Consider the following 27,952-nt stretch of genomic DNA (forward strand, 5'->3'; position numbering starts at 1 on the left):
GTGTGTTTTGTTTATTTCGTAAGTCTGTTTTCTCTGTCTAGTCTTTATCCCTAGATTACATCTTTTTGATTTCCGCTAGAATCTTGGCTATTTGTATTCAGATATAAGTTAAATTCCTTAAATAAAGCATCCTTCAGTATATAAACAATAAGGCAATGTCTATTCTTTTTTCCGGGGCGGGGTAGGATTGGGATTTGAGGTCGGATAAGCGCAATAGTCCATTTCACTAATATAGGTTTACTTTTAAATTGATGCAGCAACCAAAATCAATATTTTAATTTGAAAATATACCTTGTTACATAATAGGAAAATATAGAATAAATATTTCTATATCAATGGATTTGTTCAACGAAAAAGATCTTTGCCCCCTCCCCCTCCCCCCCCCCACACACACACACGCTAATAAAATGATTAGTGCCTAAAGCAAATCAAGAGTATTACCAAAATTGTATTTCAGTTCTGAAAATAGCAAGAAAGCTGGTATATGTACAATGTATAATGTATCAGTTGTGTGACATCCTCGCTTCGTGTAGGAAAATAAAGGGTATTTTTTTTTGGTTTTGTTTTGTTTTGTTTTGTTTTTTGTTTTGTTTTTTTTCATTTTATTCATATTAAAAAGAAATTGGCAAATGCCCCTTCTGCCTGAATGGAATATGCGGTGCCGCTGCTTGCTTTTGTACACTCTCTTATGGGTACAAGCACGGAATTTTGTCATTGATTTAGGACTATTGCACAAGAAAATCACATGATCAAAACATGGCATCCTGTGTTTGAAAAAAGAAAGAAAGTTATCTTTCTAGGGTTATTTTGCCGCGCTGTCCTTTCGATTTCTGTTTTAAGGTAAAGGTGTTAATAATATATATGTTATGAATAGGGGTTGTGTATTTTTCTGATTAGAACGCTCTATCAGAAAATGGTTTTGGGATGAGTATGTTGTAACTTAACAAAGTCAAAGGTGGATACACAGTCATACTAGAAGCAAAGGTAAGTCACAGGACAAAAAGTCACAATTTGACCACCCATCGGACAGAAAGTCCTGAGACAAAAGTCACAAAAATATTGGCAAAAATCAAACAGAGAATTTGTATACAAAGGTTCATCATTTGTTCATGTAATAATGTTTGTAAAGTCGTCGCTATACTACCCAGTTTGCTTATTTAACAATCAATTTGTTGTTATAACTTTTATGTGGAAGGTTGTAAAACTTTCCATGAGTTTCTTTTGAAGCCATACAACAACAGAGCGACACATTCATTAGTTAGGCAAAATTCATACATTTTGCAATGTTTAATTTTGATTTCAATTATGAAAAAAAAATATTATACATAAAAAAGTAACAATACTTTAAATAAATATTTTTTACAGGATTTTACCCATGATAAATTATCTCTTGCCTTCTTTTTTTGCATTGCAGGAAAAAATATTATTTAAAAAAAATGAGTATATATTGCTATTTATAATAAAAATTCAATAAAATAACACCTATCTCCCAAAATATTCATTCATTACTTTTCGTCCGAAGTTAAAAAAAAATAAGACTGTGTCTTTTGTGTTGAGACTCTCTGCCCTACATTCAAGCAAGGTTGGCAAAAAATTGGTCAATACTAGTATTGTTTTCCTAATAGGGTCTTTGGGTTTCATTTTAATGAGATTTTTAGTGACAATAGGTACACTTTAAGTAATATTTTCAATAATACAATGTACTTGTAGTATAATGAAAGGGCTGACTTTGGACATCATTATAAATATCAGATAGGAAGTGTTCCTGATGAAAGGAGCCTTAAAGAGAATATCCTTATAAATTTTCCATTTTCTTATACAGTAGAAGATTTTTTTCTTTAAAGGACTTTTAACACATTTATTGTTTTTAACTTATCTTATAGTCTTTTTCCTGGTTATAAGGGGATATTGTTTTACCAATGAAGATTATTAATTGACCACCTGTCAGTGAGGTGAAAGTAACAGTGCCAAAGTCAATTGTTCTACCTTTTAGGTAGTAATTAATGTATGAAACAAAAAAAGGTTCATCAATTAAAGTTTTGTATTATCATTAAGTTAACTATAATATAAAGAAGGTGAAACCTTAAACCCTCCTAAAGAAACACATGTCCTAAATAATTTTTGTCAGCCCTTTTATTATTAATTTCCAAAATAATAAAATTTGTTATGATGTTTCTATTGTCCTTACACATTTTCCTGCTGTCATGGTTTGAAATATGTATGGGGCGAATTGTTTGGCTTTGTTAAGGAGCTATGGGTTGTCATGGTCCGAAATGTCCAGTATTGATAAGCTGATTATCCCAGTTTCATAAACATTCGGGTGCCATGATCTTGGGAAAAGCTAAGGTTCCATCTGTATTTAATCATTGAAGCTTGCTAATGTTTCCTTGACCCTTGACTGGTGTGGTTCTCAATTGCATTTACCAAGTATAATAGAATGAAGCTGCCATGATGCTCTTTTTAAGCTCCCGTTTTTTACATACACCTAACGGATATTGATGGTTTTTCTGACCGTAAGTTTACTGAACCCAGTTGATACATGTAAAACTACCATTAACGCTCCCTTTTGGAGCATATTTACTAATGTATATATGTTAACTAGTGGAAGGTCAAGGGTCCCCTGAAGAGTTCGTCATGTAAAAAATGAGGATTTTTTTTCTAATTTTTGACCACAGTTTAGTCTAAAACTGTAAGTGAAAATACAGGGGGTTGACATAGTAATAGTGGTGAGAGACATCATTTTTATGTAGATTCCAGGCAAAATAATACACTATAGATCATATCTGCTGTGGTAAAGAAATGAGCCCTACCCTTAAAAGAATCTCATATTTGGGGGCCACTGTCAACTCATGACCTCTTTTTCAGCTCTCAAGTCATTTTTTTTAACAAATTATTTATAAGTATGTCTCATTTTAAAGCCCATTCATATTGCTTGCAGATGGAAACAAACTGTTTCCTGAACACAAAATAACACAGTCAGAACTCAGAACCCACAAAGCTAAAACAGGGCCCAGACCAGATACATTGTACATGTATATGAAGGCTCAACATGGCAAGGGTTGATTTTTTAACATTGTAATTAACTTGTAGTTTTATTTTTATTTCTAATTGGAATGGTCTGGGCATTATTTGACACAAGGTATAGACAAAGAAAGGATTTCAGATTTGAAGAAATAGTTTTATTATCTAGCAAGTTTTAAGAAGTTTTCATTGAAAGTTTTTTAAATGTGTGTTTGAAATTCATTTATGTTAGTATGAAAACTCAGTTCTGAATTGATCTTTTGATCTTTTATTCATATAATAATAGAATGAGTCATATATAGTACTGTGTTATCAGGAAATAGAGATCCAAACACATACATAATGAATTGACAGTTACATCATGTCAAGGCTATCATCAATATATATTTTTTTAAATTTCTTTTTGAATATAGTCGGGGTTTACAACATTCCCCTACCTCTCTACCTGACTAGAGTGTAATGGGGTTTTGTAAACATGTATATAATCCTCACTATATTATATTAATTTGAAAGACTGCACTTATCACGCTGACTCTCTCTCACTCTCTCATGCTCAAGAGACAATCATTCCATGATACATACATACTTACATTTCAATTTACAATTTGAAATACAAAAAGGCGAAACACTGTCTTGTATTTTAAAGTCTAATAAACATATTTTTAGTAATCAAATGTCTGAAATATTTCTAATAGGGGCCCATATCTCCTCATATTTATGTAAAACATCATTTTTCTTGGCAATAAAATGTTATCGATATTTGATTTTCATGTGCATCTACATGTACATGTAATTGAATAAGAAATCAAATATATTGTATACATGTAGATGAAGTTTACAAAAATGATCCTGTATACTGTTTATTACATGTACATGTAATTTGACAGGAAGTCAAGTACATTCTTTGCATGAAGTCACAAGTGTATTATGTAAAAATAGTTGTTTACTAGTTTTACATAATGCTATTTTAAGGAAATTGCCAACTCATATTGTTTAAATAGTTGTCTCCCTTTGGCTTTTGAGATTTTTTTTAAAATCTTATTATGTTGCAGTTATATATAGTACCTTGTGCGTGTTTGCAAGTAAAATGGGGAAGTGATTATCAGGAAATTTAATTCTTAAAATTGTGCATGCAGAATTGATTTTATGTCAAAGAGGATAAGGGTGATAAATACAAATTACTGGTGTGATTTTCCATTTCATATAATTTCACGTCTTATCATTGAAATGAACTGGGAAGGATTAGGCCCTATCTATACAATGTTTAGATCTTCAGATTTGACACTAACATTCTCGCTAGGTAGCTCACGGGACTATTGGATAGATTAATTAGGTACAATATAGTCTTCAAAATTGTTTTTTGCACCTGCAGATGGTTGAGAACTTGTTTTTTATAGTGAAATGGCCTAGCCTTTATATACCTTGTAGACATTGTATGCTCTGTCATATCAGTTGTTTTGATGGGAAAAAAAATCTTGTTAAGGAAAAAAAGGGTTGGTAGGTATGTACATGTAGGAAAACGAGTAACTTTTCAAAAACATTTTACATTGAGTAAAGATTTGATGGGCAAGCAATCTCTGGAACTATGATGTTTTTTATTTCAAATTGTATATTGAAATGTATGTACATGTCTCATGAAATAATTGTCTCTTTGAGAGAGATTGAGTAAGCGTGATAAGTGCAGTCTAGAATTTAACATTGCTCAAGTCAAAATGGTCACATAATGTTTAGACTAAGCATAAAGACTTAGGATAGAAAGGGTGGCAGGAAACAAACATATCATTTTTTTGCCTCACTACAAAAATTTAGGATAACAGGAAACAGACATATTATATTTTTAGCCTTATTGTAATGTGATATGTTTATATACATGTATCTTTACAGGTGTCAATTACATGTACATTGAAGGAAAAATAAAATGGGTATTATATCCACAGTTTATAAACATATTGTAGAATTTATGTGATGGAAGGTCCAATTGTCTGATCAAGGAGTTGCCATGACATCTTAGTTCCTGTAACCATGACAACAAGTGGTGATTGTGCTCCCAAGACACTTCATATTCAACCAGTAACATCTGACAGTAATGACAGTACTGGTATGTTACTTTTATATGTTCATTTATTTAGATATTTGTTTTCTATATACATGTACATGTAGCATACTGCTGTAGTCCATGAATTTACTTGTATATGTTTATAATTTCTTGATTGTCCATTGAAATGTCTGAAAGTTTTTCACGCATTTTAGAGGTCCTATATCTTACTTTATAGTCTTAGCTTATACTGGTATTCTGCTTAAAAAGAAAAATAAATGTAATTTCCTAAGTACTCAATATTTACATGTATTAAGTTATAAATATGGTTTTGTTATAAATTTTCTAAAATTTAAGGTTGGGGCAGCCCCAGTGGTGAACCCTGTAACTTCCACTCAAATCTTTTTTTGAAGAAATTACAGTGACTAGATTTTTTGTAAACTTATTAATTTTCACGGAATATGTCAAGTAAAAATATTTGTGGATATCAATTTTTACAGTTTCTTACAATGATTAATGTTAAATAGTGTTAGAAATCAATGTCACAGGTACTTTTTGCTTCCTGTCCACCACAAAAATAGTGAAAATTAGTATCCTGTGAAAATAAATTTATTCACAGTAACCTTAATTGAACTTATTGGTATTTTAGATGATGATCCAGTTAAATTGTTAGCTGATTTATCACCTACTACCCAAGCCAGTACAGTACTCCTATTACAGAGTCTTAGAAAGAAAGAGGGTAGGCAAAATATTCAGAAATTTGTAGCAATATAAATTCCCTCATTTGTTTTGCAGCTACAAATGCATAATATCATACCTATTAACTTTTGGAACAGTTCCCATGAATCTTGAGGGGGAATTTCCGTAAGTAGTTTTAAAATCTTTATAAATCAATGAACCATCAAATGAGCTCAACATATTTAGAAGAGTTAAATAATCTACTATATGTAGGCTGTAGCATATTTTCCAACTGTGTAATTACACTTGAGAAATGTGCCATATTTTGCATCATAGTTCCATATAAACATGTTCCACAAAACAATAAAATGAACTGTACAATAATCAATGTAAAAGCAAGTTTTTTTATGTAAAAATTCAATTATTTAGTATTTTTCATGGAAAATATAGTAATTTTAACCAAAAACCTCCCACAGATCTTACATTTTTATGTGGGAGATTCAAAATTTATCATTGATTTTGTTGGAGTCTCCCCTTTAATGTGGGAGGGTTAACAGTATGTGATATAAGGGCAAAAAGGTTCAATATACAATGTATGGTGATAGGGAACTTATATTAATTTGCTGTTTGAGAAGCTATTTCAAATTGTTAGAAAGACTCGAAACAGGGACTGAAAGTCTAATTTTCAATATTAACAGCTTATGGTTAAAATATAGTACACTACATGTATGTGTTATAGCTGGAGTATCAAATCCTTTCTGTTCAGCTTGTTAACATTTTGAAAACTTCAACTGTACCTGTGTATAATGATGTTTTGGGACCAAGTGCAGCCTGCTGTGTGGCATGAGGGTTTTCTTGTCATTCATTGAAAAACAATGGGTGACCTTGGGCTGACATTTTCATACCATTGGGGTTGTTGTCTCTTTGAGATATATACCATATCTATTTTCGTTATATTTGAAAGCAAAAAAAAGGGGGACGGGTACTCCTTCTGCTATACCTCACCTGCATATTTCTGTATTCATGTAATAGTACTGTTATGATATGTAAAACAATGATACAGTGAAAGTAGTCTGAACTGAGCCTTGAAAAATATGGAAACCTGTCTAAACCAGACATCTTCTGCAGTCTATTTATATCAATTTCTATACATTTTGTATCTGTGTAAACCAAAGTCTAAACTGAAGAGTACAGTGTCGTCTTAATTTCAGATTCTCACTACAAATCCGACAATGTAAAAAATGAACCCAATCTGTTTCATTCAGTAGCATTTAGGTGTTTGCTGGATTAAATAATTAGAGCCTTTTAGGGGAAAATAAGTGTATCAATGATAATGTCTAATAGATTGGTGTTGACTTGAATGCTTAGAATATTATTTTGTTTTATATAGAGATTACTCAAATGCATGTAAACAACTTGTATATCCATATTTTGATATCCCCAATCCTTGATGTGGTATTAAATTTCTTTTAAAAAATATAGGGAATGGATTATTACATTAAGGTATTGGTTTATATATATATATATACTATTACATAATACTACCTATACACAATCCATATAGAGGGCTTTGATTGCATTAATTATAATGTACATTATTGGTGATGGTCCACTGATTTTAAACATGAATTTATTTATTGAATACAGTAAAACCTGTCTAAACCAAACCTCTTTTCCATTTGGTTCAGATAGGTACAGAGATGTAATTGTAAGGATTAATCAGCTGTAATCGATTACATTTCTTTAGGTAATCATTATAATCAGTAATCAGCTGAAAATCTGATTACATGTAATTTAATTTAATCCATTACTTTTCAAAATACTATGTACTTCTGATTACATTATGATTACATTATGATTACAATGGAAATATTAAAACCTCAAATGGTATCTATGGATAATGCATTATGTCAGCAACAAAAAGGGGTAAATGATTGTTTATCATTCAATGCTTCTTTGTTTCTTTTTTCTTTTTTAAAGGTATTACAAAATGTTAATGCAATACCAACAATTAAAAAAAAATCTAATTATTTTAATGAAAAAAATTTTTTGTAGTAGCTATCAAAAGATCATATACAATTGTTTTAATGAATTTTATAAGAAGTACAAAAGTAAAAACCAAGGGTATGATGGCTATTTTCTTTTATATTCAAATATTAAGAGCATAACTGTTTATGAAACAATGCAATGGCTTAAAAATTCAAGTGAAAGTCACAAATTGTTATATTGAACTTGTATATATTTTATAGACCTACATATATGTGTTTTAATAAATTTGTGAATGTTGATGTTCTACTATACTTTAAAAATGATATTACCTTTTAAATTCAAAGAATTTAAGGCCTTATGAAAAATACAAATAACAAACAGAATGTTCCACACCTTTCAATTAATTCATAGTTATTTGCAAATTCATTGTAATCAGATGTAATCATGATTACTTGCCAATGTAATTATTAATTAAATCAATTACTTTCAGAAATGCTGTAATCATTAATTTAATTTAATTATACATTTGACAAAGTAATTGTAATTTAATCAGTTACATTGAAAGTAATCGGAACCATCTCTGGATAGGTATAAGGTTGATCTAGGTTCAAAATACACTTGAAATAATATGAAAATACTCTAAAAACCAATTGGTTTAGACAGGTTTTTGGTTTATTCGGGGTTGTGTTAAGGTAAGAGATACTAATTTAAATTTGTTTGAAAAACATGAATAAAAGTGGTGTATTTCAGTCAATTTCATTTATAAGTACAATGAAACCGTTTTAAATCAATCCCATTACATTTGATTACTGTATATATATTATATTCTACGGTTGCTGATTTTTGCAGATTTTGGCAAGTGAACATATTTGCGTATATCGATTTTCATGGTTTCAAAAAAATGATGAGCATTTCTTAGTGTTAAAAACAAGTTTCTCAGGAACTATTTTTCACGCCTTTCTGTTCACCACAAAAGTTGTGAAAATTGGTATGTTTAAAGTATTTGTTTGTTCCAGACAGGAGTTCAGTTTAAACAGGGTCAGGTTTTGTGGGAACTAAGATGAAGGGACTGTTTGAATAAGACAGGATTTTTATCAGTAAGTGTCAGTCTCACACGAATCAGTGAGAATCAGGCAGTGGCTAAAACATGGTATCGCAAATTCCACCATTTTGATAGTGTAATTAAACTGTTTGTACCATCAGAATCAAGGAAAAAACAAATATCCAAATCATTTTGATGTTCATGTACTGAGTTATAATTTTATTAAAATTTTCTGAAAATGAACATTTCAAGGATAGATAACTCTGTCAAAACCTCATTTTTCTAACATTTTATTGAAAAACTTCTGAACATATCCTTCAATGCAGAGATCAAATAGTGGTTTTTCAAATTGAAAAAAAATCACCTTTGAGTGAAATTATTTTGTGAGATCAGTGGGTTTTTGACATGCTTGTTTCTTATATGTTCCATGTTGCCTGATTCTTACAAAGACTTACACTGAATACTTTTAAGTAGTTGGCAGGTTTTCTGATTTTCCCCATTTTGCTTATTCTACACTGAATACTTGTAAATAGTAGAGTAAAACTTGTCTAAACTAACCCCTTTTGCATTGTAGAGTTTGTTAATTTAAGGAGGTAGTCCTAGGGTAAGCGACATAACTCAGGAAATCAGTAATATGTTTGTATTATATTCAATTTCACCAAAGCCTTTCAAGCTTTCCTTTGAAACAGAATGAAATTTGTACAAGTTACTTTGATGCAAACGTTCCAATGATTTGTAAGAGTTGTGTCCTTTACCCTAGGTCTTCAACCTTAAGTCAGGTGTTTTGATTTTATCCAGATTTTACATGGAATTCATTTAAATCAAGTTGCACATGAAATGCACATGAACTTTACATGAAATTAATGTGACTTTCGTATAAAATATACATCACATGTTTTTTATGTGAAAATTTCATCAGAATTTCATGTGAATGCTTGATTCACATCAATTTTATGATAATCACACAAATTTCATTATTTCAGCCCAGATGAAATTCGTGTGAGCATTTTTTTCCATAGATTAGGTCTGTTTTCAGTTTTTATGAATACATTGTTGTAGTTTCACTTTATTTATTTTGGGGTCTTATACACTTACATTATGGTATGGGTTTTGCCATGTGGTCACCTGTAGAAGTTAGTTGCTTGGCTTTTGGTGGATGATTGTCTCATTAGCAATCATACCACATCTCCTATTTTTATAAACATATATTTTGCCTGTGTAACCTTAGACAGATTATGTAAGAAATGTAGTTGGTATAATCTTTCCGTATGATAAAAATAGCATCACTTATACAGTTAAACATGTCTTAAGTGCCCCATGTGAGAGCAAAATCATGGCCCCTTAGGTCAGGTGGTCTTTATATACAGCCTTATTTTATATACGGGTGAATTGCACTCCTTAGGGGTATTTTAATCAAAGTCTTTAAGACTGAAGTTTGCTGAAACTCTGAGTGCAGATGGTCACTAAGACAGGTTTTAGCGATACTATAATTTCATAAGAAAAATGAAAATTGAGATGCAAATAAACTCTTTAACATTTATTGTTATTGTATGTTAAATCCATCATGTTCATTGTATAATGTTGTAAGTTTCAGGGTGCATATTTCACAGTTGACCCCTCAAATGACCCCAAAATTTATTTATGAATGTGCAGGTGTTATTTTGTTAATTGATTCTGATTTCTGTTTTCACTGATTTACTCTATTATTGCATTGAAAGGGAGATAACTATTGTATTTGAAGTCTGTTCTTGTTAATCTTGACTTATCACCAGTAAACTTTATTTGTTACAAACAGTGTAATGTTGTTGCATTTTAATCTTTAAACACAATTAAGTTATCAATATTATATTTACCTAATTTATAACTTTGTTCAATTTTAGCTGTAATTGGTCAAGATGACCAGAAGAGACCAGTCATACAGTACAATGATGAGAAATCAAAGTGAGTGTTTTTTTGTATGTCATCATTTGGTGGACATGTTATGAGATATTTTTATTAGTTAAAGCATTGTCATGTGGTATTCAATAATAGTGTCTAAAGTATCAAGAGGGTATTACCACATGATAGTGCCCTGGGCATTACCATACAGTTATATCTGCTTCATATAGTGCCCTGGGCATTACCATACAGTTATGTCTGCTTCAGATAGTGCCCTGGGCATTACCAAGCAGTTATATTAGCTTCAGATAGTGCCCTGGGCATTACCAAACAGTTTTGTTTGCTTCAGATAATGCCCTGGGCATTACCAAACAGTTATGTCTGCTTCAGATAATGCCCTGGGCATTACCAAATAGTTTTGTTTGCTTCAGATTCTTCAATGAAATATACACAATAGTTGTTTATGTAGAGATTACTTTCCCTTGGGAAATGTTATTGCCTTTACCTTGCCTATGACTCAAGGTATTATCAATATTTTAGGCATTAGCACTGTCCTTTAAGCAGTCAATATATCTATATAAAGCCTTGTATATGAGAAATTATAACCTAATTATAAGGTTTTATCTTGTTTATTAAATATACACATATTTTTCTCTAATTTTAAAATTTATTCAGGACAGGGTGATCTATTCACTGTCCTTGAGGAGTCTATTGAACTGACCCCATAATGACCTTTATCCAAGCCTTTTGATTGGTTGAACTTTTTTTAAGAGCTTCATTGAATTGGAATTTACATACAAAAAATTTGTGTGTAAAAACTCGTCTGCCAATTCATAAACATGGAGCGGTCAATTTCCTATTCCTGGTTGAATGGTTGTCTCTTTGACATATTCCCCATTTCCATTCTTTATTATATCTCATAGACAAATTAGGTAATAAAACAGTTATTAAATGGGTTGGATGCAATAAACCAGAACATTTGTCCTTTGGTACTGAGAATTATCAAGTGATCTCAGTACCTCAGGACAAATATTCTGGTCTATTGTGTCCAACCCATTTAATAACTGTATACTATTGTATAATTGTTGTCTGTCCGTCCACCAATGCATGTTCTACAATAAGTCAAAAATACTTACATGATTTTCTTATAATTAATGTTGATGCTCACAAAGGGTAGCTAAGCTCTCTTTGGTGCTTGATTGTTGTCTGAGAAAATGGGTGTCATGTGTGCTTTCAACACCTTTTTAGCTCACCTGGATAGAAGGTTTGTGTGAGCTTTGGTCTGCCATTGTCTATTTTTTAAAACTTTTTTTCCAGAATCATTTGGTGAATCATTTACCAAATTTGGTCACCAGCCTTCTTTTGGTATCTTCTTTAAAATTTGTGTTAATTATATACACTAAGCATTAATATGATTGTTGTTACTAATTTTACACCACAGGTCAAGTCACAGATTTCTACATTTATCTCAAAAACAGCTTGAAAGCTCTACTAAGTTGTTTTGTGACTCCTTATGAGAGTTATTGCCCTTGGAATGACAGTTTCTGTGGTTTTCAGCTTAAAACTTGAAAACTGATATAGATAGAAAGAAACTTTCAGTTGTTGAAATGAACCAATATTTCACATTATATTATGAGTCCTAATAAGAGTTATTGCCCTTGAAAGGTAAAAAGGACCAGATTTTTTACCAAGCAAGAAAAAAACATTGTCCAAAAGTATTCAGAAAGTTAATGTCCCATTTTATATATACCCTGTTTACCTTGTGTGTGGCTGTCTATTAGTTCTGTGTCTACACAGAAACAGATAAAAAGAAATGGGGAGTTGTGTTTCAATCAAGAAATTTTCAAAAAAAGATTCCCAAGTTTGGAATCACCATCTTCATCTGGTACTGCTATATACTACTATCCTAAAGCTTCTTGTATTGTTTCATTAAGGCGATTGTGGTGGGATGCGTCTAATGCCAATATGATGACACAACCAAAGACAGATTTAGATGTCCAACAGAAAATGGATGCCTGTCTAGAGCTGATAGAATATTTGAAAGAAAATAAACCTCCATCAGGAATTGTTTTAGACCCTACACATGTAAGATTCATAATACCATCACAAAAATGTTTGGGGGTATATAGGTTTCACCCTATCTGTCTGCCTGTCCCTCTGTCCATCCCAACTATTTTCTAAGCAGCTTGCAACATTGCTATGAAACTTTGTGGAATGTAATATAACCACATAGGAATTTATGTTTTGACAAAAAGAGTGGAAATGATGGCTGTTGGATGTAGGTGTTTTTTACCAAAACTTGGTCTTGTGTGTTGTCTGCAACTCCTCCTCAACAACTTGCAAGATTGTTATGAAACTTAGTGGGATATTTTAATGTGCATATTGTCAGAATTTATGTTTAAAGTCAATTTGCAGTCATATTCTGTCATTGTATTGTCAAAAATAAAAATAGTACTGATTCTGGTTTGGAGTGGCATGTTCCAGAAAAGGCAGCAAAACTGTGTGTCAAAAGTGCTTAGTTTATCCCCCATACAAATTATGTCTATTTTAAATTGTGTGGTTCCCAAATGTACAGGGTTCAATAGACTGTGGGGGTTCTTAGTCCTTTTATGGGCAATGTCTAATTTCAAATGGTAAATTGTGACTATACTTCATGATGTATATTTATTATTCCCACTTGCAAAGTGGCGGGGATGGTCTATAGTGATATTGAATGTCCATCCTTTTGTCCGTTGTAGATTGAAAATATTTTTTTTTAGGTTAGTCCAAAACAAGGTCAGTACAGACTAGGGCAGGAATTTACCAAAACAAAATATATACTAGGGAAAGGTAACTCTGCTGGGGATATTATAGTAGTCAAAGATAAGGCTACTGAAAAAGAAAGTGCTCAAAAAACAGTAAGTATACAGTAAAAGAAAAATACAATGCTGTCAAAGTATTTATTATGAAATTAAATTATATCCCCCATAACTGGTCATGGGCTCGGTCTTTATATACAAATTGAAGATCTAACAATAGCAAAGTGTCATATCGATGTTTTTTTTTATCAAAATGAAAATACTTCATGAAAGACATTCATATGTGTCTACCTCATCATGGGCTTAGCCTGATCATAAATCATAAAGTTCTGTATATGCAGTGTGGCAACTAATTTCTGTGAGGTTCTTATTTTGGTGTATTGGTAATCCAAAATTGCCAAAATGAATTCTGCAAAATATTTACTCTGGGTTTATGTACTTAGTGGACCACTTTAATAGCATCCAACAAAATGTTTTGTATACATTTTTGCTTCTAAATTTTACACCTGAAAAAAAACCTGCTTATGGTATATGTTTCTAAAGGCTTATGATATCTCTAAAATAATTTTGATTATTGAAGAATAGAACAGAATTTTTTAACAACCAGTAATTTTACCATAAATACTCAAATTTTATTTTATGATGCACACATTTTCAAATTTTAGGGTTTTTCTCCGAGTACATCATTTTTTATTTAATGTTTATTCCAGATGATGATCTCAGTATTCAGGAAAGAAGAAATCCAGGCATGGGTAGATCTGAATGAAACAGGGGTACCTCCAGCTCTTTATAGCTTCAAACTTCAGGGAAACAGAGTTCAGATCTTCATGGAAAAAATTGACAATGGTATAGTGATCAGTGTTAGAAATACTGTTTGCCAAAGGTTTTAATATTTTGACTTGTCCAAATGCCAAGTGACTAAAATGTCCCATAGGGGATTTTTCCTGTTTCAATTTTTTTACACCTCTGCAACAATCAGTACTGCACCTTTTTATGCAAATTAGTATAGCACAACAGAGACTTAGTGGATTTGTAATAAGTTGTGCTCATGACTTGTGAATTTCACAAAAGTGTGAAAATAATAAAGGTGGCCCCACTTTTTTTTATGAATACATGTATTGAAGATTGAGTCCCTACAAACTGCCTATATTTATAATGTATCTGTACATATTTTGGTCATAATCATTGGTCAAAACATCTAGTTTTCTGAAATTTTACAAAACCAGGTTGTAAATTATACATTCCATGTGAAATTCAAATATCTGTTCCAATGTAGGCCCATGTAATGTCTTGATATTATTAAGCAGTTTTGTTTTCTTTTTTATTGGAATTCCTGAAGATTTGACGGGTCTACATAAGCACAGGTATCACAAATTTGACAAAATAATCAATGGTGTACTAAAACTTAGCTATTTCTCCATTCAACATGTTATTACTCTGGCATCCAGATTTAACTGAAAAATTCTAATATGGTAACGTTATTATATTTCATAAAGTTCTGAAAAAATGCAGATAGGTGACATTCTATTGCCATGTTTAGAAATTCAATCTAGTAGGGGGCCAAAAACACCCCTTAGTGTATCTAACCATTTCTGCTTGTAGGTATTACATTGAGAGATGTTATTGACACCCACATGAACAGCATCAGGACTGTAGAACCAGCCTTAGCCAGACCATTCTCATTATATGTATTCAATGGCATTTTATCTGCTGTTAATCTCATGCATAAGAGAGGTTGGACCCATAGAGATTTGCATGGTAAGTTTTGTTTGTTCCTCGGTTATGTCTGTCTGTCTGTTCCCCTTCAGATAATTCAGAGGATATAGGATAAGATAGAAATACAAATGAATGTAAGAATTAAACAGATTCTATAATAACACTGAGTGTAAGTTTTAATTATAACCCCACACTCATGGTATAATGTTATAGGTTGTCCTAATACTTGGTACAAATGAAACTACCATTCAGAGAAGTTAAAGTGAAATTATGCTTGCCCACAGGACACCCAAATTCTTTTTTATTTTCTAACTGCATTTACTAATGGACAACCTATATTTCAATTTGAGCATAGAATTTTTATCAACTTGCTCCATAGGAAAAGGCTCGTTGAATTTAAATGCCATACCATGACAGTGGTTTGACTTCAATAACTTTGTCCTATTGTAACAGGTTAATCAGCTTTTACCGATAGTAATAATTTGGATATTATTTTGACAGTTTGACTTGCACTTAGTATCCCCTTTCAAAATTTCTTGTTTTAATTTTTTTTTTTGGTACAGAGTTTTCTGTAGCAGGACGTTTTCATTTTTTTTGGAAAAATTTTCCAATTTCAGAGTTATTGGACTTTTAAACTAGAAAAAAAGGGTGACACAAGCATATCATGTGGATAAATGCTACAGTTTAGTTTTATATAGTTTTAAAAAAAGAGACATTGTTTTCATTTTTATTATAGCTGGAAATATTATGCTTGAGGCAACACATGAGGGTGTTATCCAGACCAGAATCATTGACTTTGGTTTGGCAAAGCCCTTAGATAGTGAGGATGGGCATAGAGGATTCAGAACAGATATTATAGAAGTGATACGAAAGTTTACAGCCTTATATCTTGACCAAGAGTTTGATAGCCAGACTGATGTTCGGAAAAACTGGAAAGAGAAATTATCCGAGGTATGACTAATGAATGAGTTAAATTCCCTCTTCCAAATTAGAAGTCTGTTTAACCTTACAAGATTCTGAAGTCCTTTTTTAGCTCACCTTGCCAAAGGCCATGTGAGCTATTGCCATCACTTGGAGTCCGTCTTTGTCATTGTCGTTAACAATTATACAAAACTCTTCTGCTCTGAAACTACTTGACCAATTAGAACCAAACTTGGTATGAATGTTCCTTGGGGTATCCTGCATAGAACTGATGTGGGGATTTATGATTCGTCGAAAAACATTGGCACTATTCCTAAAAATAGAACATAGGGGTCAGACAGCTTTCAGTCAATATCTTGAAAACTATGATAGATTAAAAGAAACTTTCAATTGTTGAAATGATTCTTATGATAATTCCTACCAAAGACTTCTTGAGTCAAAATTGTTGGACAACTTCTTATTAAATTTATTGTCTTTGAAAGGCAAAATTCTACCAGGTGAGCGATTATGGCTCCTGGGAGCATCTTGTTTGACACGTTTTATCAGTTTTGATCAGGGTTTTTTTCCTTCCTATATTAGAGCTGCACTAAAATTAACTTCCTGTTACTTGCAAAAATAAATTTTCTGTCAACATTGTAAGTACATTTTTTTTTTATTTCTTGCATATCAAACATGTCTTAGGTGTATAAAAATAATTTTGTCCTTTTTATATCTTCTTGGCACATATGTCCATCCATTTTAAGGTATTTTAATGTAATTGTAAAGAAAGGTAACAAGTTAGCTTAAAGCAAGACATTGTGAAGGGAAATAATTCAACTTTTAAAACAATTAAAGTCAAATGTAAGCAAGAGTATACTTTTTGCTCATCCTTTGAAATACATACATGTACCATAATTTATATACTTTCAGATGGCAAATTTATATGCATTGAGTGAAGGTGATAGGGCTGAATTGTTCTGTCTAATAGATAGTGCTCTGCAAGTTGTCTCCCTTTCTGATGTGCCAAAATTTCAACAGGAGTTAGCATCTAAAATAAACTTTGGTAAGTAATATATTGTAAAACCTGTTTAAACTGAAAGAACCCTTTTGTGATTGAAGGAGTTTTGGTTGAGACAGATGTAAGCTCAATCTAAACAAAATTAGACATATCAGTTGATCTATTCAGTCACTGCATGTACGTCCTAACAACACTCCATTCTACTTTTTGTTCAGATGACCTTTTCAGAATCTTTGTTTTTTTCCCTTTGAGTAATACTTTCAAAATTATGAAAGATGAAATCTGATTGGTTGATCAGAAAGGTTAACAGAGCAGAAAATGTTGTTAGATCCTACATGCAATGACTGATTGGAACAATTGATAGGTATCGTTTTAAGTACCAGTCGACATAAAATTCAGACACGGCCCATGGTAAAGAAAAACCCACCATACAAATGATGCTTTTTCAGTCTACATGTGCTATACTTTCTATACTTTCACATAACAACAATCTTTTCTGCATTCAGATCTGCCCTTTTAAGAAAATTATACATTCATCTCTCACTGAAGTCAGCCAAATAAAGTCAAATCATGAACGATAACTCTTCCAAAGTGCAAATTTCATGTACAATCTATATGATTTTTATCTCAAAAGCACAACATTCTAATAAAAAAAAAAACTGGTTATGTGATCAGTAACTGTTTCTGAAAAAGAAATAAAACTGAATTCGGTGGGTTTTTAATATTCATGAATCACCTCATGTCTGATTTTTAGAAAGACTGATACTTAATTAGATTGGTGTAAGCATACACATTATCAAAATGCATTTGAATTGTTATGGAGGCACTTGTATTCAGAAGATGTCACTCGTGTTTTAAAAAAAATATCCTGATTAATATTTTTATATTATCAAGAGGACCCTTTTCTCCATAATGAAGGAAAACTTAGTAATGCTGTTTATTCAAAATGTTGTTTAAATTATGATTTCAGATGCCCAGAGTCTTTCTAAAAAAGTTGCCAAAATTTTGTTTCCTCAACATGATTTAAAGCAGGCAGTTCATATGAAGAAACCAGAACTGGAGTCTGAAATGGGAAATCTTGAAGTTGGACATTCTAAACCCAGCAGAAAAGGATTCAGTTCTATGGATATGGCTGATCAGTTTGATGGGGTAAGTCAGTAATGCTTTTTGAGGGTAGGATTAGACTGTGCCTAGGTCACACATTCACAGATCACCTCGCCGGATAAGCAACAGATTCAATCTGGCATCATATGTTACAATCTGTATTAGTCTGTACCTATTCGTAAAGAAACCATAGTCATTCGTGTTCAATTGTAATAGTACTTGTATATCTGTGACAAGTTTTATGCATTGTACTGTGGATCAAACAACATAGTATACCCTGACCAAACCACATTAGAAGGTTTGATCTATTTTAGTCCATGCCAAAACCATGTGCATCTGTGTCAATCTGTAAGTTCCAGCTTGTCATGGGTTTTCCATACTTTTCCCTACTTGGCCCAACTTAAAGTGTAGCACACTGCTGTATATCCTCAGTGCATGCATCGTGATACATATTTTTTTGTATTAAACCAATTTTAAACCAAGTTATTTCCATGTCAGACCATGTTATTCCTGTACAAAACCGTGTTGTACCTCAACAATTTGTATCAATTTTGTTGCCAATTAGCCAATATCTTAAATATTTCTTGGTAGATATGTGCACAACCATAGATTAATTGTTGTGCATCCGTAATGGATCCTTGCCAGATTTTAGAAAGCGACTTTTCCAGAATCACCCTTTGAATTTTATCCATAGTGTAACCGCTGCTGTGACCTTTGAACGTGTGATCTAAGCATAAGGGTTTTATAAATGAACGAAACCATCTGTTGCATCATTCTCTTTGAAATTGGTAGTTACTGCTTCTAAACACACAGCATACAAGAGCTAAAGTGACTGGTTGGTTCAGAGTCAGAATATTGTGTCCGAGTGAGGTGACATGCCTTTCTATTGGCTGTTGCCTCTGTGTGCCAGCACATGAAAAATCAGACTCAACTTGTGAGAGTAGTACAAAGCAGAGTCTGTTCAACTGGTCCTAAAATGCCATAGGATATAAAACCAACATCAATCAAAGGAATATATAAAAACAATTATATAATCAGTGGTGACATACCACTAGTGCAACCAATGAGCAAATTGAATTTACTATAACTGTACACATTTTCGCTGTGTATTTATTAACACAAATTCCATGATAAGTAATTAATCGTGAAAATATTTACTTGACAAGATACGTATCTATCATTTGGCATATGGTAAATTTTAACATAATGTACAAACTTTTAAAAGTACTCGTAAAAATCACCATACATTGAAATAACTACTCTGACAGTTTCCAAAAACTCCTCCTTATTGACTTGCAGGATTGTTATGAAATTCAACTGAGTGTCAGATTACCATATGTAGATGTGCATTTATATATTGTTATTGTGAAAAAATAGTACTGATTACTGTTTGGAGTTGGATATTTTAGAAATGGTAGCAAATTGTGTGTCAAAGGTGCTAAGTCTATCCAACATAAAAATTGTGTCCTATATAAATGTTATGTCCACACCGTTCCAAAATTTATAGGGTGTAACAGACTGCGGGGAGGGGGGTATTAGGGGAAATGCCTAGGAGAGGGAATGGGGGTATTAGTCCAGTTAGGGGAAATGTCTACTTATGATAGTTTTCATCCAGGTTAAAGCATATGCTTAATTTAGGCAAGCCATTGAAAATAAGGGAAGTCATTAAAAATTAAGCAATAAGCATTGAAACATGCAATTTCTTATTTATATGTTTTGTCAATTTTTTTACAGAATTCAAAGAAAGAATACTTCACTGCTGAGGATATTGATGACAGTTTCCTTGACAACCTCCGTAAACAGACAGGTGTTGGCTGGTAGACAAAGAAACAGGATAACTAGCAGTTCACTGAAATATGTATGCCCAGTCCTTGGTTTCATAAAAACCTAAAATTGAAAATTTCTTCAATTCTTTTTAGTCTTCAGATCTCTTGTAGGCACATCTTTTCATGTTGAAAACAGAAAAAAATAAGTGAATGCACCTACAAATGTATTTACTGTGAAAAAACTTTTTTACATGTGTTTCAGTTTTTGTAGTTTTAGAAGATTCTGGTGTGAGTGGATTTCAGAGATAAATATATTGTAGTTTAAGAATTGCAGGCATCAGTCATGGATTCAAAGGTGACAAATTGAGTTTATGGTGATGCATAACTTGAACCAGTAAATTGATATTTGCAACTTTCAAAATCTACATTGACAACATCACTCTGCAAATACAATACATTTTACTCCATTCAAATAAAATAAATCTGGACATGCATTAAATATTGGAGACAGTCAATCCTAGAATTGATATCTTGAAATTTTTGATGTTATCCAATGAAATTCCTCTTTACTACAAATATTATATAAGATTTTAAAACGCATTAGTTATGTAGTCTCAACACATTTTAATTGAAATTTTACTTTTTTTACAATTCATATTTTAATATGTGGTTAACCTGAGTCACAAAAAATTGTAGTCCACAATGATAGTTCTTTCACATTATAAAACAGGACCTGTAAAAATCTTTATATTTGTTGTACCAGTGGCCTTTTTCACAATCTTAAGTACAAAATAATATATCAAAGTGAGGCACTATATATATTTGAAGCTGACACTTATTTTGACTATTTTTAAAGATCAATCATGAATTTGAAACTACTGTGTGTATGTAAAAATAGTTGCGACAACAACAAAAAACTGCTTTAAATATTCCAAAATTGGCTAAGTAAAGTTTTGAACCATTTTTTCAGGGTAATTTACAAGGCCAATATGCATTTATTTTTGATGCAATATGTTCAATTTTATATGATACATAGCATTTATTGTGACATGTAATATTTACAGTCCTTGAATTGATCAATTCAACTATTTGATGGATTGATGAGCAATTATTGAGTGAAAAGCAACTACTGATGATAAATCAACTGTCTGGTCATCAAAATATTTTCATTAGATAAATAGATGATTGATTCATCTAAATTTAAACTTTATTTTTGCATATTTTATTTTAGAAAATATATATTGCGGGTCATTAAAATTCATTTCTAAATTTTTTGTTTAGTAAATTTTTGTAAAGTAGACAAACCACACGTGTCCTTTTGTAAAAAAATTAATTGATCTGCAGCTATGTGATGTTAAAATCTAGCGATGCACAAGATATTTTTCAGGTGAAATTCATGTTAATCGAGCTTCACATGAAATTAACATGATTTTCACATGAAATTCATTTAATATGAAATGCGTGCGAACGACTTGTGTGAATCATGTAAAGGCTCGATTCATACAAATTTCATATGAACTCCGTCACAAAGTTTATTTGCTCAGTTCAGGTGAAAATCATATGAAATTCATGTGAAAATCATGTGAAATAATTTTGCCTGTGTAGTTGGTATAACATATGAGTTAGAAAGATCATTGATTTATCTGTAACTTCTCTCTGATGGATAACGATTTACTATAATAATAGTTGTCCAGATCAGTCATTTTTGGCTTATAGAAATTATTAAAAATTAGTTAAATCTGATCGGTCACTGTAATAACGGCTGCACTATTCTTGCAAAATAAAAATTGACTTCCTAGAACATCATTTTTAGTGAAACAAATATGTTTTTGTATTTTAGTTTATAGTATTGTTATGAATTTTAGTGTGAAAGGTCACCATTATACTATCTTGAGAAAAATGCGATTTTTTAAAATTATTGTCTTCCATCTTGTAAAAATTATGCAATGACCTCAAATTTGAACTTGTTAGGCAATAATTTGCCCATTTATATTGTCCTTTTGGAGTTTTCAGTTTAGATAATATCTCAATTTAGGAAATGCTTATCAGCAGTCATCTTGTAAAGCTAGTCCCATGGGAATCACTGAGTTGAGATATGTTTCTACTGCAACAGTACTTTTATAAGTGGATACAAATTTTCATGGATTAGGGAATAAACACAAGTTTGTGGATTTTTGAATTCTTGGTTTTGAAGTTTTCTGTATACACATTTATAGGAATATCCTATTCGTTAGGAACAAAATTTCTTGGTTTTGCCTACCCACAAAATATAAAATTAGTATCCCAAAAAATTTCTTGGTTTTGCCTACCCACAAAAAATATAAAAATTGGTATCCCAAAAACAAAATTTCTTGGTTTTGCCTACCCACAAAAAATATATAAATTGGTATCCCAAAAACAAAATTTCTTGGTTTTGCCTACCCACAAAAAATATAATAATTGGTATCCCAAAAAAACAAAATTTCTTGGTTTTGCCTACCCACAAAAAATATAAAAATTGGTATCCCAAAAACAAAATTTCTTCAACAGTATTAACCAGTTTATTTGCGGGTAGGCTGGAACTTATATTTTGCTATTTATAATGTCAATCTAATTGCGTGACTATTTTATTTTGCATGAAACACTCTCCAAATATTTATTCTATTAAAGAAGTAGACCTAAGGTAAGGGACACAACTCTTACAAATAATTAGAACTTTGTATTCAGCATTTTACATAAATCTCGTATGAGCATCTAAGTAATTTGGACTGATTTCATTCTGTTTTAAATTAAAGCTTGATAGGCTTTGGTGAAATTGAATATGACACAAACATATCACTGATTTCAAGAGTTATGTCCATTACCTTTGTCTACCTCCTTAAGAGACTTATTGGTAGCAATTTACTTACTTGCTTGCAAAATTAGTAAAAATAAATCATTTGCAAAAATGAGTTGGTTACAGCACATTTTTGATTGCGCAGGTTTCTTAGTTTAAGAAGATATAGTTTTTGCGTTGCAGTTAACAATTTTTCATTTCTTTGAAGGTAAAAATTTAAAATAAATGCAAAAAAAAAAACACAAAACACAAAACCAGATTCATATCCATACTACTTTTACTTATTTCTTAAGTGACGGAACCAGCAATGCTAGAGGTTGTCTGGTAAGCTATTTTCTGAGCTGTGGTGAACATAATTCCAATCTCTTTCATTGTAGGAGTAGTTTTTTTTTGTTTTTTTGTTTGTTTGTTTTGTTTTTCTCTTATTTTTCTATCAAATGACACGTATCATACCGGGTACATACAAAAACTAAAAATTTCAGAATGAAAAAATATGGTAGTTATTTTCTACCTTAGAAATAGAATATTTGTCTATACTTAAAAGTTGTAATAGTATATTTTTACTCAGTATTGACACCATAAGTGATCTGTTAATTGAAATCCTCATGTTAAAACAGCCATTATAGGATTTCTAGGGGCTATTATTATTTTTATTCTGGAATTTTTATGGCATAGGCAGATCCATTTCTGGGGGAGCTTATGCATGAAAAGTTGATTTAAAAAGATCTTGAAATTACTGAAGAGCCCCCCCCCCATCCCCCCAATCTCTAGTCAGCCCCCTTTTAATTTCTAGGCCACCATTGAATGGCAATTTATGGCTTCATTTTCTTCCTCCATCTGTGCCCCAGTTAACAATTGCTTGCCCAGTTTGTTAACCACTACCCCCTCCACCGCCAATAAAACCCCTTAATTTGCTCAATTGTATTTTTATACATGTATCAATTTTTGATTTATACAAAATTAATCATGTTGTATGCATTTATATTTGTGTGTTGAATTTATACAATATACTTGATGTATTATAATATTTTTGCATCAACATTTTTGTACAATGTTCTTTGTATGTTCATGTTGTTAGTGAGACTATACTTGAGGCTATATTTTTGGTTCTCTGGCCTTTTTTCAATTTAAATAAATGAAGAAGTGATGTAACCCCTTTTTTACCTACCACATGGAATGGCAGAAATAATAATAGTAGCCTGCCCGCCAGCCCCAGGCTGGCTATTTTTTGGCAGGGCTGGCCAATTTTAGCAAAATTTTATATAGCCATATAGTAAATATATTGAAAATTGAATTCAGGACTGGGTAGAATTTGAGTGAGTTTCCAACCCTGGTTAGCCTCGTCCTGGTTACAAAATGATTACTTGAGAAAAGATCATTTTTTTTTATAACTTTATACAGTTGTTAAATACCATATAAGACAATTTTCCGATTTTCAGCAAATTGTAAAATGTAGTTTTTCCGTGAGGCCTTTTTTCACTAAAAATTTGGCAGGATATCACTTGATGTTCAATTAATGTCCAATTTTTTTCAAAAGTTTCTAGACATCTCCATATGGGATGAAGATGTTTTTAGACAGAAAATATATAAGGGTAGCTTTTGCGTTTGTCCTTTGTTTTAATGATTTTACAATAAAAACGGGTAAAGAGACATCACATCTTTTAAGTACCATTCTGTGTAAGAATCAGGCATTGAGTGGCACATCATTTTTCTCAATTTGGTCTTTTTTGCCTCAAACATATTCAAATACATCTAGAAAGCAACTGAAAAGCTATTTAAATTAATCTTGAAGCTTTGGTGACATAGATGTTTATATAAGGAAAAAGTTCAGGAAAATTTCCCCGCCATTTTTTTCCATAGTGCATTTTAGCTAAATTTGACCTAATAATATCTTAAAAAGGCAAACTTTACAAACAGTTTGACAATAATTCCTGGAGATTATGAGGTAAAAATACTTGGATAATGCAATAAAATCTCTGTGTATTTTTTCCTTCATGTGCCACACCTTATACACATTTTGCCTGATTCTTAGAGAAGTACTTCAAGAGAAAAGCCAAAAAAACAGGAAACTATGTTTACCAGTAGTTGGCCTCAACATGACAGCATTTGTTTAAAAAGATTATGTAAAATTTAGTTTGCTTGTTACTAAGTTCTTTCTAGTCGCCATTGTGTTTTTTTAATTTCAATATTTTTAATTGATTTGCTTGTATGTTAGCTTTGTAGTTGTATGGGACTTAATGGCATTTTTAGTTTAACTCTACATGTATTCTATGTCACTGCAATAAGCAATAAGTCTATTTGATTTATGAAATTCTCAGATTGACACCTGGTTTGATAAAATCCTGTTAATATTACTGGTAAGTCATGGGAGATAATTCAACTTAAAATTAATACTGAAATCAAAGCAAATTGGATAATATGCATCAGGTCAATTTTTATTGACTCACATTTAGACTCTTCAGGATATATGAATGTGTTAGCTGATTTAAGTTTGCATTTTAAGATTTGAATATGCAATATAAGTACCGAAGGTGTGAACCAGGCTTGTTCTACCATTTAACTACTTCTCCGTCTAAGAATCTGGCAAAATGTGTATAAGATTCGGAACATGTAGTAAAAATACCCAGATTTTACTGCAATATCCAAGTATTTATACCTCATAACCTCAAGAAATTTCTGTAAAAGTGTTCGTAAAGTTTGACTTTTTAAAAAAAATATCTACCTCACCAAAGCTTTAAGATAATTTCAAATAGCTTTTCGGTTGTTTTCTAGATGTATTTGAATATATTGGAGGCAAAAAATACCAAATTGAGAAAAATGATGTGCCACTCATTGCCTGATGCTTACACGGAGTGGTACTTTAAAAATAAATCATCCAGCACATTGTTTTAGCATAAAAGTGTACTAGTATTACTGTATAAACTACTTAATAATGAAAAATTCATGTTAGATGTAGTGTATATTTAGTGAAGTATTGCTTTAACATGTACCAACTTGATTTAAGTATTTTCTGAATGGAAATCTTTTGGTAGATGAATCAATCCACAATTATCTTTTTTCATATTTACGGATTGCAAGCAAAGTATCAAGTTTTAGAAGGGATGTAACACACCAACATACAACAACCTGGTTGGCGGCTAAATGGTTTGAAATAAATTATTTAAAGGTATCCAAGTACTTACCATAATTCCAATAAGTCAAATATTTTAATTTGAAGTCTACTGCTGTCCATTGCTCCAATCGTACAGTAAACCAGTCTGTCGGTTGCAGAATTACTTCCCTTTGCTCAAAGTTAAAAAAAAACTTAGTCAGTTGAGAATATGAAAAAGATCTATTTGTCTCATAACAGGAGGTTGCATTGAAATGTGTTTTTATCTACGTCTCAAATTTATAAGTTTTTATATACTGACCATCCCCCCCCCAAATTGCTTTACATTTGTTTAAAGAAGGATAATGCTAAATTGTTAATTCAAGATTTATTTTGCTGTTTCATATAACCTGTAGATCAATTACAGAAAATTTTGGATATTTTTATGATTTTATATATAATTTATTACAGTATCACTAGCAAAAAGCTTATCAAATTAAAGAACTGTTATATTTTAGAATATTTGCTCATTAACTCAAGTCCAATAAATTTCTATTGTACCAGGCCTTAGCATAAAAAACTTTGAAAAATTCTACAAATATAATTGCCATATCTCCAGTTTAAATCTTTGAAATTAATGAAGTCACAAATAAGGAAGAAATTTGTCAGACTTAAGGAGGTAGACCTAGGGTAAGGGACATAACTCCTGAAATCAGTGATATGTTGGCATCATATTCAATTTCACAAAAGTCTATCCAGTTTTCATTTGAAACAGAATGAAAGAGTAATCAAGGGAACCAAGGTTATAGCAGTAATCAAAAGAATGTAATCCAGGGACAAAGACCAGGCATGGAAAACAGACATACACAACAATGAACATAAAGTAACTAAAATCATACATACAAAGTAACAAAAGCAAATGAGCAACTTGAACTCCACTAAAAACTGGAAGCATGGACCAGGTGCATCAGTAGGGTAAGCGTCCTCTGCTTTTCTAGAAACACTCGCTAGAATACTCGTTTGTCTTTTTGAAGTCTAAATCTGTTACCCTAAATTAAATTGCCTCAAGTTGAAATCAGTCCAAGTTACTTAAATGCTTACATGAAACTGATGTAAATGCTTTATACAAACATTCCAATGATTGGTAAGAGTTATGTCCCTTACCCTGGGTCTACCTCCTTAAGTAGTTTTTGCAGGTTTTGTGTCACTAGGGCCAGATAGGCCAGAGCCACTTAGTGGTGAGGTATTATGTGTTACCATCCAAAATTTGCATATTCATCCATCTGTCTGTCCGTCCCCTAATGGTTTCCAGATGATAGATGCTTGTAACCTGAGAATGGATCAATGATTTTTTTTTAACTTTGCAGTGGCTTTGTATCATAAAATACAGAAATGTTCTATTGGAGTTTGGCCATTTCTAACATTTTAACATTTTTCACTATTACTCCCTATATATTTTTAAACAGCAATAAGTTCCTTTCTTTGCCAATCACTAGTCATGTTCATTAGCTTGTAGGATTGTTATATGTGTGTTTTATTTATTTTTTGTATGTTTATCTTTTTATATGAAATAAATAAATGAATATTTAATCTTTGTTTTATTTAAGAACAATTCCGCCTAAGAATCTGGCAGGAAGCAGTAAGTCCATATATTTGTCAACTTTTAAAGTACCAGTCCATACAAAATTCAGACACTGCCTATGGTAGAGGTGATTCCTGGTGTAGAAAAACCCACTGAACAAAGGATGCTGTTTCGGTTTATGTTTGCTATATTTTGTTGTTATGATAGTCTTCCTCTATTCAAATCTGTATTTTAAAAAAAAATGTACATTTATCTCCCACTAAAATCAAACACATCATACCAAATCAAGATCCATAACTCTTGCAAAGTGCCAATTTCACACACAATCTGTAATATTTTTATCTTGAAAGTACAGCAACCAAATGGTACAACTTAAAGATTGATTTTGTGGTCTGTTACTGTTTCTGTGTTAGTTTTTATGGTGAATTTGCTGGGTATTTGACATGCCTGAATCATTTCCTGTATGAGTTTTTTGTAAAGACCACTACTTAGTTGTGTAAATACATTTAGCATGTCAAATTA

At 31.6% G+C, this 27,952-nt stretch overlaps 1 protein-coding gene across 4 annotated transcripts; it reads left to right on the forward strand.

Annotated features, from left to right (window-relative positions):
• Nucleotides 1-716: 716 nt before the first annotated feature.
• LOC148598292 (uncharacterized) lies at nucleotides 717-27,438 on the forward strand. Of its 4 annotated transcripts, none has more exons than XM_088560687.1 (12): nucleotides 717-840; nucleotides 4,977-5,119; nucleotides 5,706-5,795; nucleotides 10,646-10,706; nucleotides 12,578-12,728; nucleotides 13,403-13,540; nucleotides 14,152-14,287; nucleotides 15,044-15,199; nucleotides 15,894-16,108; nucleotides 16,988-17,120; nucleotides 18,046-18,224; nucleotides 19,914-27,438. In XM_088560687.1, the coding sequence occupies exons 2-12, from the start codon at nucleotides 5,044-5,046 to the stop codon at nucleotides 19,998-20,000; spliced, it is 1,422 nt and encodes a 473-aa protein (XP_088416813.1). In that variant the 5' UTR covers nucleotides 717-840; nucleotides 4,977-5,043; the 3' UTR covers nucleotides 20,001-27,438. The 4 variants fall into 4 exon arrangements, with proteins under 4 accessions (XP_088416813.1, XP_088416814.1, XP_088416815.1 ...); XM_088560688.1 differs by having other exon boundaries at nucleotides 722-840; nucleotides 4,906-5,119; XM_088560689.1 differs by lacking the exons at nucleotides 717-840; nucleotides 4,977-5,119; nucleotides 5,706-5,795 and adding an exon at nucleotides 7,217-7,237.
• Nucleotides 27,439-27,952: the final 514 nt, after the last annotated feature.

This window comes from Perna viridis, chromosome 14 (assembly GCF_037379345.1).
Source record: "Perna viridis isolate PV_CMFRI_1.1 ecotype Kerala chromosome 14, ASM3737934v1, whole genome shotgun sequence".
NCBI classification, from domain to species: domain Eukaryota; kingdom Metazoa; phylum Mollusca; class Bivalvia; order Mytilida; family Mytilidae; genus Perna; species Perna viridis.